The sequence below is a fragment of the Monodon monoceros genome, unplaced genomic scaffold, assembly GCF_005190385.1.
Source record: "Monodon monoceros isolate NGI ecotype Baffin Bay Population unplaced genomic scaffold, NGI_Narwhal_1 Super_Scaffold_6, whole genome shotgun sequence".
Taxonomy (NCBI): Eukaryota; Metazoa; Chordata; class Mammalia; order Artiodactyla; family Monodontidae; genus Monodon; species Monodon monoceros.
In genome coordinates this window covers 62,507,039-62,525,849 of record NW_021703783.1, presented here as the reverse complement: position 1 = coordinate 62,525,849, position 18,811 = coordinate 62,507,039, and the positions used below count along the sequence as shown (strand labels likewise).

Genomic DNA, 18,811 nt, shown 5'->3' with positions numbered 1-18,811 from the left:
GTATACATTTCAGGTGTACAGCACAGTGATTCAGAGATATATATTATATATATTTATATATATATACATATTCTTTTTCAGATTCTTTTCCCTTATAGGTTATTACATAATATTGAGTATAGTTCCCTGTGCTATAGTAGATCCCTGTTGGTTATCTATTTTATACATAGTAGTGTATATATGTTAATCCCAGCCTCCTAATTTATCCCTCCCCCACCTCCATTTCCCCTTTGGTAACCATAAGTTTGTTTTCTGTGTCTGTGACTCTCTTTCTGTTTTGGAATAAGTTCATTTGTGTCTTTTTTTTTTCTTTTAGATTCCACATATAATCAACATCATATGATATTTGTCTTAAGGAGATGTGGTGTACACACACACACACACACACACACACACACACACACTGGAATACTACTCAGCCATAAAAAAGAATGAAATAATGCCATTTGCAGCAATATGGATTGACCTAGAGATTATCATACTAAGTGAAGTAAGGCAGACACAGAAAGACAGAGATTACAGTGTTTTAAAAGTATGCAAAAGTTTACCAACATTATTGCATCAATAACAAGTATTTGCAATTCATTAGTTTTGAGCACTAGGGTAAGTTTTGAGTACTAGGATAAGCCTAAAATTAATAGAAGTGCACAGGGCTGGAAAATAATGAAACATACTGCATGCTGGAAAGTCATCTCTCCAGTCTTGAATAGGGTAGCCAGCATGGGAACAGGCTCTAGCATACTCGGTGGCTGCTCGACAATAGGTCTCATCGTCGTGAGTTCTGAAAAGTGAAAAGACAGATCCAATATCACACAGGAAATATTGACAGAAACCATACCTTTGAGCTCCTGATCTCAAGAAATGCTGAGTATGTGGTGAATATTCTAATATTAGCTGATGTCAGCTTGTATATATTATAATATGTTATGTACAATAATGCAGAAAACAGATAAACATGGGATCCCAGCTAAAAAGGCCTAGCTAAATTGTTTCATCTAAGTCTTTCAATAATTTGGCCACTTTTCATTTGATTCAAGGGAGTACCTATACTGAAAAAGATTTCTATTTTAATTATGATGTTCTTCCCAGAATCCTTGTATTTTTTTGTTCCCACACAAAGCATCCTAGATCTTTCAGAATTTAACAAATCCTATTAGAACAGATAAAATTCTATCACAGCAAAAACAACAAATATGAAAATTATTTCTAAGATACCATGCTCTTGATAGTATACATGCTGGAATAAAACCAATACTAATAACCTGCAGAACTTCTGAAAGATTAAATAAATAGCATTTAATTTAAGATTTAAAAGAAGATTTTTAATTCTTTCAGGTTTAAATTACTAAATCTAGTTACTTTTATAATGCTGCCAAGAGTGAATAACCTCTAAGTATTTTCTTATAATCGCCTTAGAAACTCCTCCAAACAAATATAAGAGGTCTGCCAATTCCCAAAGCAGATTAACAAGGCATCTATAAAGTAAACAGGGTTTATAAGGTAGTGGGCTTGTTTTTCAACCCAACTGAAACTCAAAATTAAATAGTTAAATATCTTTCAAGATAATGACCTTACGAATGTTGTATTTTGTGAGCCTTAGCATTTTCAGTATCTCTGTTGTAAAAGCCAAAGCCACCCGTCTCAAATTGCACTTACCCTGTGCTACTGTAATTGAGTCATGAAGCTTATCTAGTCCAATTAACTGAGCTTTAGAAGGAAAGAAAAAGGACTGAGCATATAAACTTCAGAAACTCAGAAAATATTCTAAACCTCCGAATAAGAAAAGTCTCTGAAAAACAAGGTAAGTTAAAACTGTTGAATTCCTAGAAAGACATTAAAATCTATGATTTACTTTAAATATGTGCATTGTTTCCTACAATTAATGGAGGCTCTGAAAACTAACAAAGTAACTGAATATTGGCTTTCCAACCCAATGCAACTATTATTCAAATAGCTACTATTTACTGTGACTATGTTATGCTAGGAACTGTACTGGGCATATTACATTTGGCATTACATAAAAACAACAATCGGGCAAGAAAGAAATTATTATTGCAATTTACTGAGGGGAAAATAAGCTTATTTTTCCATTTTGGATGTGAACTTTAATAGGGAAAATGAACATTAAATAATAGTTGTTTTTATCAATAAATCAATAGATTTGGGTGTGGCAAAATTAGAAGCATTTCCTTGCTGCTCAGTTTAGCATTCTTAGAAGCAGAAACACGACAAGTTCAAGAACTGGTAATGTATCATCCTTCAAATTCCAACTCAGCTGTCATCTCCTCTAGGCACTACCTGATAAAGTTAGTAGTTCTCTGCTCCACATTCATTGCACTTTGCATTTAAAGCATGTATAATTGCTGAAGGTCTGTTTCTCTGCCCCATTAGAATCTGAGTTCCTAGGACAGGGACTATTTCTAAATTGTTTTTTGTTTTGATGGCCAACAGACACATGAAAAGATGCTCACCATAACTAATCATCAGGGAAATGCAAATCAAAACCACAATGAGATTATCACTTCACACCTGTCAGAATGGCTGTTGTCAAAAAAAATAACAAACGTTGGAGAAGATGTGGAGAAAAGGGAACTCTAGTAAACTGTTGGTGGGAATGTAAATTGGGGCAGTCACTATGCAAAAGAGAATGAAAGTTCTCTGAAAAAACTGAAAACAGAACTGCCCTATGACCCAGCAATTCCACTCCTGGGTATATTTGAAGAAAACAAAGGCACTAATTCAAAAAGATATATGCACATCAATGTTGACAGCAGCATTGTTTTTTTCATCAGTAGAAGGCATTCCTTTTTTTCAGCAACATTTATCAAGATCAGGGCCAGCTTTATGGGAATGTGACCTGTGTAGTCAGTCACACAAGGCCCTGCTCTTAAAAAGGCCCTTCACTTAGCTGGACCCTGTACTCGGTTTCACGCTCTGCTGTCACTATCTTGAAATTCTCTCAACAATGTTTTTAACAGGGGGCCTTGCATTTTCATTTTATACTACCCCCTCCCCCCAGATTTATTATATCCCAAATGAACTAACTGACATTCTGACATAATTCAGGCTAAAGCACAGTCAGTCTACCCAGAATAAGCAGAGTAGGGTAAGAGATAAAGCAAAGGGCAAATTCAGATCTGCTGAGAATAGTCAAGTTGTATGAAATAAGATCAAGCAAAAATTCATACTCCTTACTATGAGCCCTAAGACTCTAGGTAATCTAGACCCTGCCTACTTCGCTAACTTCATCTCCTCTCTCTCTCCCATTCACCATGCTCCAGCAACACTTTTTTGTGTTCTGTAAACACCCCGAATTTGTTTTGCCATAGTAGCATTACTTACAATAGCCAAGATACGGAAGCAGCCTAAGCTTCCAGCAAAGATGAATGAATAAAGAAGATATTATGGAATATTATAAATGGAACATTACACAGCCATAAAAAGGAATAAAATTTTGCCATTTGCAAAAACGTGGATGGACCTGAAGGGTATTATGCTGAGTGAAATAAGACAGAAAAATAAAATACTGTGTGTTTTCACTTATATGTGGAATCTAAAAAAATAAAAGAAATGAATGAATATAACAAAACAGAAACAGATTCACAGAGAACAAACTAGTGGCTACCACTGGGGAGAGGGATGAGGGGCAGGGCAAGATAGGAGAAGGGAATTAAGAGGTATAAACTACTAGGTATAAAATAAATAAGATACAAGGATGTAATGTACAGCATAGAGAATATAGTCAATATTTTATAATAATGCTAAATGGAGTATAATTTATAAACATATTGAATCACTATGTTGTACACCTGAAACTAATATAATATTGTAAATCAACTATACTTCAACAAAAAATTTAAAAATAAAACAAAATAAATTAAAAATCAACATAATAGGGCTTCCCTGGTGGCACAGTGGTTGAGAGTCTGCCTGCTAGTGTAGGGGACACGGGTTCGAGCCCTGGTCTGGGAGGATCCCACATGCCGCAGAGCAACTGGGCCTGTTAGCCACAACTACTGAGCCTGCGCGTCTGGAGCCTATGCTCCACAACAAGAGAGGCCGCGATAGTGAGAGGCCCGTGTGCTGCGATGAGGAGTGGCCCCCGCTTGCCGCAACTAGAGAAAGTCTTCGCACAGAAATGAAGACCCAACACAGCAAAAATAAATAAATAAACAAATGTGGGTTTAAAAAAAAAATTTAAAAATCAACATAATAAATTGTTTCTATTTCACCAAGATGTGGCACAATGCTCAACTCGGAATAAACACTCAGAAAATGTGTTGAATTGAATTCAATACACTATCATAATCCAAGCAGGAAATTAATTTGTGTTCAGCAGATTCACAATTATATAATCATGGTATAGGATCCCTGTAGGCAGTCCCTTAACATAAGAAATGAAGAGAATCTCCTTTAGGGGAAAAAGAATGTAGGTAGGTATAGTCCGGGGTGAAATATTGAGGGGAGTGAAAGGCTAACCCTGGTACCTTCTCACTTCCATTTTATCAATGCCCACTTATTCCGTTATAAAGCCCTTTCTTTGGTATTACCTGCCTGCTCTGCCCTGCCTCTTCACCTCAGATATGTATCTTAAGGTGTCAGCTGATTTCAACCAGTAAAAGGTGTTTCACAATCCTGCTGTTTTTATTTGCCCTAAAGAAAGCAATTAGGTTTTGAAATCCAAAGCCTAAATACATCAAAATTTCAAAAGACAAAAATGTTAACTTCTTAATGGTGAAAGTTCAGATGAAGTAGCTACTTCATCTACTGGCCAGCTACTTTTCATGCCAAGTTCCCTCTTCTTTTTAGTATTAGAACTGCAAGTTTTTGCTGGGCACACGGCTGCCCAGCCAAGGACAACATTTCTCAGCTCTCCTTACTTCTAGGTATGGCCCATGTTTCTAAGTTCTGGCCAAAGGGTTAAAAGTGAGAATGTGCATGAAACTTCCACATCACATCCTTAAAAATGCTGACAGCCCTCTATTTCCTTTCCTCCCTTCCTAAGGGTTAAAATATGAGCATGGCAGTGGTGAGCCAGTTTTGACGATGAAATTGAAAATAATACCCTAGGCCCTGGGGGATGACATAGCAATAGTATCACTGAGTCAATGGAGAAATATAAGCATTCAATTGAATCGAAGCCACTGATGCTTTTGAAGCAACCAAACAATATCCCAACTAATAAATGGCGACTGACTTTTCTGGATCTGCCAAGTGATCCTTCACTTCAGCCTACTTGAGAAACGAGTGCTAAAGATGATAAGACAAGTGAAAAGACTGTTGGAGAATGGTCCCAGAATGAGTCATCATGGAATAAGAATAATTGTTAATTCCATATAGATGGCTAAATAAGGACAATGGACTACCTACAGAGATTCTCAAAAAAGAGACTAAGTGATAGAACAGAGATAGAACAATATAGCACTTAAATGAAAAATAAAACCAAATAGAGGACAGAATGTTGTAAAATATAAAGATCAGTACTCAATATTTTAGGCAGAGGGAATGCTCTTTCAAAGCTCCTGCATTAGTTCAGAAATCCCTGAGACTATACATACAAATAAAGGTATAACTTTACTTTATTCAAAATTAAGAAGTTTCCCAAACAATCTCATTTTAATATCTGGAAAATATTATTACATTCATTATTTTTATAATAATCTTAATTAAAGCAGAGTGATTATAAATAACTTCACACTACCTCAACCTTTCCTCTCTGTTTTCACTTTTGATAAACTTAGACCTCTTAACAAGCTACCCAAGATATAATTTCAGTGGTTTTACTCAACCAAAAGTTAGTTTGGTCCCTTTACAGCAATGTTCCCATGTACCATTTAAACTTGGGATACTTAAAAGATGCAAACATAAAAATTTCTTGAGATATTCTCGAACATTCAAGATAACTAATCACATACACTTGGTAATTTTTTTTAACTGAAGTATAGCTGATTTACATGTTGTGTTAGTTTCTGGTGTACAGTAAAGTGATTCAGTTATACATATATATACATATTATTTTTCATATTCTTTTCCATTATGGTTTATTATAGGATATTAAATACAGTTCCCTGCTCTGTATAGGACCCTGTTGTTTATTTTATATACAGTATTTTGTATCTGCTAATCACAAACTCCTAATTTATTCCTCCCCACCCCCTTTCCCCTTTGGTAACCACAAGTTTGTTTTCTATGTCTTTGTTTCTGTTTTGTAAATAAGTTAACCTGTGTCATATTTTAGATTCCACAATAAGTGATACCATATAGTATTTGTCTTTCTCTTTCTGACTTACTTCACTTAGTCTGATAATCTCTAGATCCATCCATGTTGCTGCAAATGGCATTATTTCATTCTTTTTATGGCTAGTATTCCATTATATATAAATACCACATCTTCTTTATGCATTCATCTGTCGATGGACACTTAGGTTGCTTCCATGTCTTGGCGAGTGTTAATAGTGCTGCTATGAATATCAGGGTGCATGTATCTTTCACTTGGTAAACTTTTGAAAAACTAAAATAAAAAGGACTTCACCTCAAAAATGGGTAATTTATAAGTTCTACATTGATGAACACATTATGATGAGTCTCACTGAATTTGTTCCCTAGACAACCACCATAGTCTACGTGTTCTTAACCAGGGAGTGAAGGCAAGAGTCTGTGCCCTTGGATGTAAAAAATACTACATGTTTATTTTTGCTAATCTCCAGCTGATATTTAGCACTTCTTTCAATTACACACATGGGCAACACATCACAATGTTCTTAGCAGAATCTGTAACTTTGTCATCAATGTAACTCACATCTCATTTTTCCATATTTTCACTTCTCATTTAATTGTTGCAGATATCTCAAAATATTGTTTATACTCATCACTATATCAAACTACATTAGTTATTAGACCTGAAATGCGTATAAAAGAGGACGTGGATCAGAAATTCATTTATTTTACTATTTCAGTAATTCTATTTCAGTATAATTAGTTCCTTTGTAATCTTATACGTTTTATTTTGTGCATTTCAAAACACTATTTTGAAAAGAGCCTATAGCCTCTCTAGATTCCCAAAAGGGATCAGTGGCACAAAAAGTGTATAAGAACTAATGTATTCTGTTCATGCTGTTAATATAAAACATTCAGACTGTACCTGTTATCCAGTAAGATTTTAATAGCTGTTAGCACAGTTTATGTTTTACATTTCCCATTACATTTTGTGAACTGCTGAGATGATGAAGTTACACAATGGTTTTTGCTCTTCTTTTTGGATAAAGAAAATTTTATTGCAAATAAAATCATTTCACTTACTTGCAAAGGTCATTAACACAGCTGGCAATATATAAATATGGATCAATATATTCATGGCAGCTCAAAAAGGGAAACTGCAACAGTATCTGACACTTGAAGAAGATTGCCTATGCAGAAAAAGATGGCGGTCAGCAGAACATACTGAATGATATGCTTGTACTCTCATTTTTTTCTACTGATCTGTTTGCAAGACACTCTGTTCTTACTAGGAAAGAGAAAGTATGTAGGCTTATAAATTTTAAACAACATTTTTCTAACTACATATTTTTATAATGAGTACTACTTTTATGAAACTCATTGTATTCACCATTTTTGAAATAATCATAAAGTTATTCTTGTTGCATTACATTTCCTGATTTTAACAGTGTTTATGTAGTATTTACGCTAAAAATGCTTAGTGTTAAATATACAAATACAGTATATGTGTGGTGTATCCAACATGCCTAAATTTTTCACGTCATAGTTACCTCAAATGCTGGCATTCCACTGGAGCATGGATTTGGAAAATCTGAGGGTGTGGGTACACATTTGGTGTCATCTGGAGTTTGCACCAACCAACTATTTGCAAACATAGCAATGTCTTCTGTATAGTCCTCTATTTCACACAAACACATACAAAAAAATATGTATAATAGGATCACTTTCCACAAAGACACAGTTCACCAACATAAACTTCCTGGTCAAAAAGTTAAACTCAATAGCTTTATAATTACCAATGATATTAGACTATAACATTACTTCAGCATAATAAAAATAAATTGAACCAAGTTTAAGTACCAAATAAAAGTTAATACCATTGGAGAGAGAAAGCAAACTTCATTGAAGCAAAATGGGGAAGGGTTGAAAAGTGAGTGGTACAAAATGAATACCAGTAAAGCCTGCAGTTTATAATGCAGAGAGGAGAAAAAATATGCATAAAATTAAGAAACATAAGTCAAAGTTTGGTATGAAAATTTTCAGACAGCCCTCTCATTCTATTTGACATAAGTCAGAACCTTACTAAAACTGTAGCTCCATTTTTGGGGTACCTAGAGCCCTTGTGGAGATTTCAGAGGATGGTCATACAGACAATGAAAAAATGGAAAAGACACCTGGAGAAGAGGGTACTAAGAAGTGAATTCATTCCATTGGAATATGATGAATAGTGTTTCTAAAGATGCTCGGGACAGATTAGGAATCCTGATACCATCCCAGCATTATTCAGAGGCAAGATTCAGGAGCTACTATGCGGCAGCAACAAACAGGCAGTTGGTGGTGAGCACTCTGGGCCTTCTATCTGGCCTGAGGACAAGTTCAGGGTCTGACATGAAAATTAATCCTGCCCCCACGTTCGGACAAGGGCTGAATCTGAAATCTCAAGGACTCCGCAGACCCAAACAAGATGACATCTCAAAGTTCCATCTGACAGCCTTCATGTTTGAGTGTTAGCATCTCTACCACTGAGATTTACACAGCCACAGGTCCACCAGCGATGACAAGCTACTGCACCACTAGAATCAAAAACTGCAAGCCAAATGGTTCACCATTCTATCTCAGCATCTTCAAGATAGGAAGATGTCTACTTACTACTACCAATTTTGGGGAAGATTGTAAAAGTTCATCTATAAGAACGCTTTGCGCTCTTAGTATAAAATCCCAAATTTTACAGGGGCCTGGAAGACTTTTTTGATCTGGCCTCTGCACTCCCCCAACTCCCCACCTGTTTCACCCACTCTACCCCACCCTATCCCTCCTACATCCTCCACTCCTATATTTGCTCAGCCTACTCCAATCATACAAGCTTTATAATGTTCTTCACTCAAGCTCATTTCCACCCTGCTCCTGCTTTTGCTCTTGCATCTCCTCCTTCGAAATCACTCTTCCCCCACCCCAATCTTCCCTCTGCTGTCTCCCTTACTTCACGTGGACATCTATTTAATATGACCTCCTCAGAGAAGCCTTCTCCGGCACATGATCTAGACCCACCAAACATACACTGTTCTATCACTTAGTCTCCTTTTCCCCCTTTTTTAATGGCTGCTATTGCTCACAAAAATTATATTTTAATTTGTCTATTTATTTTGCCTTCTACTATATGAAGGGAGAGAGCTTGTCTAAGCTGTCCTATTGCTGGATCCCTAGTTTACTATCTGGTATAGAGTAGGTGCTCAAAATATATTTGCTAAATAAGTGAACGAATAAATACAAGGGAGTTTTCCATATTTATTAAATAGATTATTAGAGTCCTAGATGTTTAGTCCACTTTATTATCTCTGATATTGTTGGAAATGCTATACCCTGAACCAAGCATGGGTCTGGTCTAATATACTTATTTATTTATTTATTTATTTTGTGGTACACGGGCCCCTCACTGTTGCGGCCTCACCCATCGCAGAGCACAGGCTCCGGACACGCAGGCTCAGTGGCCATGGCTCACGGGCCCAGCCGCTCCGCGGCATGTGGGATATTCCTGGACCGGGGCACGAACCTGTGTCCCCTGCATCGGCAGGCGGACTCTCAACCACTGTGCCACCAGGGAAGCCAAATATACTTATTTTTAAAAGGAAAAACTGATGTTCCTTTTAAGTAAATTTACAGTCACATTTCATTTCAAAGCATCATCATACTTTTAAGGTCTGCAGAATCAAAAATATTTCCTAAAGGCCCACCTATTTCCATATTTATGCACAAATTTTAATGTAACTAAACAACCTGGGCAATCCCTTAGAGTTCACTTTAATTCCAGCTTTTAACCACATATTTAGCTGTTTTCACTACATTGCATTAACAAAAAAGTCACAAATGTTGGTTACTATGAGACTTTAAATCCATATCAGTTGGTGGTCTGGGAGCCTGCGAAACTAAAATTAAAATGTTTCATATAAAATGTACTACAAACGGAGCAATTTACTGTCCATATCGGAACACTTCTAAGAGTGAAAGAGAGGCAGTATTAATTATTATGCTGGGAAAAACAAGAGTAAATCAGGGCTTCTATGAGTAGCTAGCCATAGACATGAATTATGGAACCAGAATCTCAACTAGACAACAAATTTAAATATTTCTATATCTACAGAAATTCTGAAAAGGCTCATTTCTTTGTGAAGTCATGCCTGAAGAATGCATAGGAATGCAGAGAGAAATACAATTTTAATCACTGTTAAGAAATTATTAATTCAATGGGATTCAATCAAACTACTTCTCTGCCTCTAAAGATTTATCTAATCAGCAAAGTACAGGCTGAGTTTCAAGAAAATACTAGGCATCTTTAAGCTAAAGGTAATACAGTTCACCTGTAGACGTATTCTTGCATTATTACGGTATGAGAGAAAATCGGAAAGCAGGTTCTAGTCACATCTTTATAAATTATCATAAGTTAGTTTTTTTATCATTCTGCTTTACTCTGTGCACTAAATAAAATTGTGAAAAAGCTGAAATCTCTCTTTAGGCTCCTTCCATATACTTTCCAGGGTCCTTCTTGCCTTCTGCCAGTTCAGCCGTAATTCAGTCAAATTGCCTCCTCCCGGTCTTCTCCCACAAATAATCTGCTAACACTCCTCTGCGTGCTGCCCAATTATCTCACTGTAAGCAACCATTTTATGTTCCAGGTTATCAAAGTCTGTCTGACTCTTAACGCAAATCCTAATCTGAGTCTCTCTGCCTCTAAACAAGAGCGGATGCTATTTTCTATCCCAACTTCTATACCATGTTCCCTAGATGTCCCCAGGGAAGTTGCCCATGGCAGTCTTTAACTCTAACATTGAGAATTGAATTGAGTATTATTTTTTTCATAAAGCTTTGATACAGAAGAAAAAGAAATCAATAGCTGCCATCTGATTGGTTCTGCCTACGTCCAAAACCCTACTTCCTAATATGGTCTCAAGATTCCAAGTTTGTGAACTCTCTCATTCTAAATACCCAACTGGATGCAAAACACCATTTCGTGATGAAATGTACAATACTGTACATTTGTACTGTGCTCACAGACTTTTAAACACTTTCACTTACATTTTCTCATTAGATTCTCAGAGGCTGGGAAGCTCTAAGGGTCATTATTATTATCTCCATTTTGCATGTAAGAAAATTGACTCCTTGAAGCCCTGCTCTTTAGCTACTAGTAAACTAATACTGATGAAGCATTATGCATCCTGGGAAAATGTTTGCATTTTGACAAGGGCCTCTTAAAGCAATGTCTTTAATCAAACATTTTCACGTTAGCTCCATTATAGGCTCATTGAGAACACTTGGAGATGATAATAAATTAGCTAAAATGTATTCAGTATTAACTATGTGCAAGCGAGACACTGTACTAAGTATTTTACAGGGATTACCTCATTTAATCCTTGCAACTCTATGAAGTATACACTACTAGTATATCATTAAACTTAGAAAGTTTAACAAGTGGCAAAGCAGAATATGAATCCCACATTCTGACTCCAGAACCCACACTCTAAGTAGGATTTTCATTCCCTTAAAACACAACATATGGGCAACTCTTCTCTATTAATTTTATAATATAAAACAAACAGTATTATATAGCGCTTTACAGATTAAAAGTCAATTTCTCTCACATTTATCTAAGAATAGAATTGGGAGCCAGTTGGATCTGTTAACTCAACTCTGATAACACCATTTACAAGCTGTGTTACATTGGGCACATCACCTTGTGTCCTCATTGTAAAATTAAGAAAATACACCCACTTTACAGGATGTTGTAAGAGTTGGGAATAATATAGCTATGTACTCATATTAACTATTACTAAATGGTATCAAGCTATGCTATTATTAACAATGCTCTGTGTTCCAAATTATTTTAATCCCTATTTTACAGCTGAAGAAACTGAGTATCAGAGAGATTAATTGAGATGCCTCAAATTATAAAACTTGTAAGAGCTGAACAAGATTCAAAGCCAGGTAGGTCTTCTGGTACTAAGAACAGTATTCTTTTTTATTGCACATTTATATGTGGACCTAAATCATGATTGTGTCCTGTAATTCTCTTATTTTGTTGCCACTGCAAACTAGTACCCATATTGAAACAAAACCCATTTTTAACAGCTCATTGGGACCAGTTTCATGACTTAGAATAAATAGATGAATGAATGATATGTACATCATTATACATGATAAAAACCATTTCAAGTTATTACTCAACTTTTATCAATTCTGCTCACATTTTATTGTATTTACAAAACTATTACATGGAAGTCATTTAATTTATTCCTATCAAGACTGGAAGCAAAATATCTGTTGCCCAAAAGTAGACAAGTTTGCCCCAAATGGGTCTGAATCACTAAAATGTTGATATAAGCCCCAAGAAGGGAGAAGCTTTTTTTTTTTCACTGATATATCCCAAGCTCCTACAACAGTGCCAGACACAAAGTAAATGCTCAGTTAGTATTTGTTACATGAGTAAGACCTGACTTGTATTAATTTAGCAAATGTAAGCTAGCTCATGGCTTTCAAGAATGACACAAAAATATTTTCCTGTTCAAGCTTCACTTAAAATCACATAAGCAGGCAAGCGATTGCTACCATTTTTACCCAACCTAGGACAAGTTGTACCCTTCTGGGTATAAACAGAGTGATCAGTGAAGGAAGAAGAGCTCAGAAGTACCCGCCCATTTCTTCTGCTCCACTTACCTTGCTGAATGATGAAATCATCAGATTGAATGTCATTGTAGTTTGCACATAGGCCACATGATTTCCCTTTATGCTCCTCAGACAGCTTCAGGTAAATTCCAGATATTCCATCCCAAGCCAATGAAAAACCAAAGGTTGTTTTCACCAGAATATAGTCAGCTAGTTTCTCAATGAAAACCTGTCCAATTGTCTGAGGCAATGTTAAACTTGAAAAATAGAACAAAGGCAATCTAAGAATTATGATGAAACATCAATTACAGATGATCTATTTCTTTCTTGAAGTGAATGAGAATTAAATAAAAGATAATTATTATTCAAAATTATTGAATAAACTATGCAGTTAGATTTTCAACATTTTTGAAATTTTAATATTGAAATAAAAAGACCGTAAAAATGATACCTATTTTCACATACTGATTAAGATTTTATACTTATAATTGGATGCTTCTTTCGACCAACCAAAAGCACACTTCTGCTAAATGTCAGTGATTTTTAAAATCTGGAAAATAACCTTGTCTATTTAGAATAATGAGAGCTGAATGTATTTATATTTTTATCTAGAGAGTTTAAGATAATCTAAAAATGCTACTCAACAATTTTGAAGTAAGAACAAACAATACTCAAAGTACGTAAACACATTTTTGAGTGATGATTTTGTTTAATTTTGTTTTAAACTTGGCTGTAAAGAAATAAGAGCTTCTATCCCCAAAATGTCACCTTGGTACAAGTCATTGTTTTCCAAAAGAAAAAGCCATGTTAATTATAATTTATATTTTTAATGCTGCAAAGTATATTATTAGGAATAAAAAATACTTTCCATACAGTATTCGTAAGGATTATATTCATAATTTTTAAGTTGCATACAATTTGGTCTATTTAAGCAAGGGTCACATTGAATATTTAAACTCCTGATCCAATGTCTAGTCTTTCCATTTTTCACAAGCATGTACACATACAGAGGAAGTGAGAGACATAAGAGGACAGAAGAAAACTAGCCAGGCTAAGTGAATAATGTGAGGTGAGAGGTTAGTAGGTACATTCATACATTTCTCTCAAAAACTTCAAATTAGTGAGTTCCTTTCCAGTAAGAACATGGCTACATGAAATAAAAACTATAAAATTAAACATACTCATTAACATAGGGATAGTCCCTAAAGAAACAATTCAAAATATCTGTAATCATTTCCACAAGTATGTGTGCAGATAATTTTTTAGTCATAAGATTTATAAGAATAGGAAAATAACTAAAATTTACACCAGAGAATAAATGACTTTACTGTCATAATCTATTATTATTAAAAATTATAAACATAAGAAATTCATCTTCAATTCCTAGTAAAAGTACGAATAATATTGTTTAAGTTTGCAAGTTTATAAAAGCTATACTTGAAAAAAGTGAGCCATGTTTTATAAAGATATTCCATAGCAATGGGATGTTCACTGCGGCAAGGTATAGTTTTTCTTTTGCAGGTATTCCTTGGCTTGGTCATTTGTCACTTGATCTCTTTCATAGTAAACTTGAATAAATACACAATTTTTGAAAACAAAACGTGCATAACTGTGATTATCCAAATGTCTATACATTAAAAGATGCTAGTAGAGATGGGTGATGATACTAGAAGTTAGATAATCTCCCATAAATTTAAGAAAACCTCCACGCAACTTGAAACATTAATAATGCAAACTAAACTGAATGCACAGATTAATACTGAAAATTATTCACAGGTTCATATGCACCAAAACCCTGCATTTCACAGGGGAGAGAACTGAAGTCCAGAAAGGTAAAGTATGATGTGCAGAGCCAAACACATTTGACTTCATTTTGGTAAACGTTTATCTAGCATCTGCTATGAGATAGGCCCTAGGCCCGGTATAGCATTATTATAAGCAGTTTAGCTGAGTAATACGAACCATCTTCTTTCTATTATACAAATGGAAATCTTCAAAGAAATATTTTTTCTGAGTTAAAATTTAAATATTATGTCCTATATTTAACAAAGGGTTAGTATTCTTGAAAATCTACTTAAATGGCGTTTTCGTTTTACAAAACAATAATTTTTAAGTGCCCACTATGTTACCCCAAATCCCATATAAAAATCCTAAACCACTGTTTAAATTCAGCTCCAAGAAACACATATGTAAGTGCATTACCTTCCCATTCAAATGGATAATCTTTCTTTTATAAGAAAATGAAAAGTACAGAACCCAATTGATGAAGAAAATAAGCCCAAGAGAGGCAGAGGGGCTGCTTGGGGTTGCCTGACTATGACAAAATCTGGGTCAGTGCCTGGCTCCCCTGGTGCTTCATCCAAAGCCCTTCCTGCTATCATCTGAAGCCTCTTGAGGAATCTAAACTGAAAAAAAAGTACATAGGTTGGTACAGCCATTGCCCTGGAAAAAATCCCCATGGTTCAAACACTTGCTGGCGAATTCTGAATGGATAGAATTGTGCTATCACAATTTACTTTTCTCAGCATAAGTCAGCCAAAACACAAAAAATACCTGCCCTCATGAAATATATCCCATTAGAGGAAGACAGTTAATAAAAGTTATCATGAAATGTAACTAAAATATGTACTATGCTAGATGACATGAAGGAGAAATATTAAACAGAGAAAAGGGATAGAGAGTGTGTCAAGGATGGGGGGGCAACTTAAAATTGAGTATTTCTATATTTATTTAGATTGGATGGTAGATTACTCCACAGTACTTCTAGTTTAAAATGTATGAAACCTTCCACCAAATAAATAAACATCCACTTCCCCTAAAGTTTCAGTTCTACAAGTAGGCCCCTCTCTTAGCTATTCAAGAAGACCAGTTATTTATTGACTCTCAACTCTTCGTCAGAACACTAACAGAAAATCCTGACACCCAAACCTCATTCACACAAATTTGGAAAGGATTTTCAGAGGTTAAGTTTTATTTTGATTTACTGTTTAAAAAAAAAGAAGAAAAGATTTAAGAAAGGGGGCAAAAATAATTTGAGTTGAACTATAAGGATTTCTCCTGAATCTCTCTTACAAGTAGATGTAATAATCTTACCTCCACCTATATAAGTATATTTGTATCCTGCAAAAACATTAGGGAGACTAAACTGTTAGATTCCTGGCCACCTGGTTGGCTTTGGAGCCTACTGAAATTTTTATGTCTGTATGCTATAACTTAAAGGTTACTGTTGAAGAAATCCTCTCCCTTCTCTCCACATTCATTTCCAGAGTGAGATGTTTAGAAATTCTGTTAATCCGTTGTATTACTTTCATTATATCATTTATCATATCTTACCTGATTCCATTATTTTTTATTTCATGCCCATAAATTCGAATTTCCTCTTGGTCTGAAAAGAACAAGCTGATCGACCGATAACAGTAATACACTGAACCAAGGCATTTAGGGCTATTATGAACCTTAAAGGGAGAAAAACAAGAGAAAGCATAGAAACCAACAACAATACACAAACTTGCCTTCATCTGAGTTAACTAAATCCACAATGCACGTCTACAGCTCTATAGCATCATTAGTCCCATGACACTTCACAAAATTATAACTACAGTTAGGATTTTCAAGAGAAAAAAAGAAATTTGCTTCAGAAATTGGACAACAGAAGTAACTTCATAAAGTACAGGTTAATTTAGCATATTTATTTAAATGATCTGAATCTTTACATACAGGATGTTAATATTCTAAAACTATGTGGTGTGATTGCCAGGACACGGAAGCAACCTAAGTGTCCATCATTGGATGAATGGATAAAGAAGATGTGGCACATATATACAATGGAATATTAGCCATGAAAAGAAACGAAACTGAGTTATTTGTAGTGAGGTGGATGGACCTAGAGTCTGTCATACAGAGTGAAGTAAGTCAGAAAGAGAAAAACAAATACCGTATGCTAACACATATATATGGAATCTAAAAAAAAAAAAAAAAAAAAGTCGTTATGAAGAACCCAGGGGCAGGATGGGACTAAAGACGCAGACCTACTAGAGAATGGACTTGAGGACACAGAGAGAGGGAAGGGTAAGCTGGGACGAAGTGAGAGAGTGGCATGGACTTATATATACTACCAAATGTAAAATAGATAGCTAGTGGGAAGCAGCCGCATAGCACAGGGAGAAGAGCTCGGTGCTTTGTGAACACCTAGAGGGGTGGGATAGGGAGAGTGGGAGAGAGGGAGACACAAGAGGGAAGAGATATAAGGATATATGTATATGTATAGCTGATTCACTTTGTTATAAAGCAGAAACTAACACACCATTGTAAAGCAGTTATACTCCAATAAAGATGTTAAAAATATATATATTACACAAAGTAATATTTAAAGGTTGCAAAAGTAACTATAACTCTAAAAATAAAATTGTCGAAACACTTTAGGGAAGAGAGGTTATTTCTCAAAAAACTGGTGGGAAAATTAGTTTACTAGTAAAAATAAAAAAGAAAGCAAGGAAGAATAGAGAAAAGTAAGAAAGGAGAAGAGGAATGTTAGTTTCTCTTACCCTACCACCAAAATAAAGATTAAAAGGTCCAAATAATGACAGCAGAAAATAGCTGAAAGAAAATATATATAACTATATAGATGGAAAAGAACTTTCAAAGCATAAAAGTGATAAGAAAAATCACCAATGATAAGATAGATTTTTAATACTGCAAGAATGTAATATATAATTTAGTGATTAATCAGCAAATTTTATTGATCACTTATTATGTACCAGGCACTGTTCTAGATTCTGGAGATGCAGAAGTCAACAAAATAGACAAAAATACCTGCCCTCACGAACCTTATATTCCATTAGAGAAAAACAGTTAATAAAAAAAATATAACTATATGTAACTAAAATATGCACCATGCTACATGACACGAAGAAATATTAAGTGGAGAAAAGAGATAGACAGCATGTGTATCGAGGGTTGTTGAGGGGTTGGGGGCTGTTTTAGACTGAATGGCCAACAAAAGCCTCGCTGAGAAGGGGAAATTCTAGATGAAGGAGGGATAAGAGCAAGCCATATGGATATTTAGACCATTCTAGGCAAAGGGAATAGCAAATGCAAAAAGCCTAAAGTAGGAATATAACTAAAATGTTCTCAGTATCCAGGAATCCAGACATATGACCCCAGGCAGGATACTGGAGGAGGTTTCCTTGAAGAAACAAAATTGAAAAAGATGTACAGATACTAATATTGGGGGCTTATTTAATGAAACCAGAGACTCCCTGCTCAATCTCCCACTAGACAAGCAAGCCCCCATCCATGTATTCAGATCTTCCAACCTAAAATTAGCTTTTCGAGCCTAATTCTCAAATGTGAATAAACATTCATGGATCATTTGATAAAAGCCTGCAATGTGAAAGGCAGGTGCCAAATAAACAAAAGAAAGGAGATCAAAGGAATCAAAAACAAGTCAGAAAAATAAACTTCCAAGAATCCATAATTGATATCTTCAGGGAGAACAGTGAGAAAAGGCCATTCATGAAACAAGAATAAAATGATGTTAAAAGTGAAATTCAAGGAATAAAAATAGGTGATTGGATATTGACAGTACGGTAGGAAAAACTTATAACTGAAATAGAACTCCTGGAAGATAAATATTTAAGGTTGGAAAGAAATCTCCCAAAATGTAAAACAAAAAAGCAAAAAGATGGAAAAGAGAAATAAATCAATGAGAAAATTAAGGAATCAGTCACTTAGTTCAGGCGCTCCAATATCTGAATTACAGAATTTCTGAAAGAGAGAAAGAGAGGAAATTAAGAAAGAAATATTATTCCAAAAGTGAAGGATTTGGATTGCTAGAAAGAGCCTATCAAGTACCTAGCACGATAAATGGGAAAAAAAGAAAAAAAAAAAAATTCACATAATGACATCTCAGAACATTGGGGATAAAGAGAACTAAAAATTT

At 35.1% G+C, this 18,811-nt stretch overlaps 1 protein-coding gene across 2 annotated transcripts in view; it reads right to left on the bottom strand.

The window, feature by feature from the left end:
- OTOGL (otogelin like) overlaps positions 1-18,811 on the bottom strand; it is a 147,525-nt gene that overhangs the window by 110,180 nt on the left and 18,534 nt on the right. For both annotated transcript variants that reach the window (XM_029206268.1, XM_029206269.1), the window contains exons 7-11: positions 16,204-16,325; positions 12,922-13,127; positions 7,767-7,894; positions 7,300-7,406; positions 675-781 (exon numbers count right to left, since the gene is read on the bottom strand). In XM_029206268.1, the coding sequence (XP_029062101.1) occupies positions 675-781; positions 7,300-7,406; positions 7,767-7,894; positions 12,922-13,127; positions 16,204-16,325 (670 nt within the window). The remainder of the gene's footprint in view (positions 1-674; positions 782-7,299; positions 7,407-7,766; positions 7,895-12,921; positions 13,128-16,203; positions 16,326-18,811) is intronic.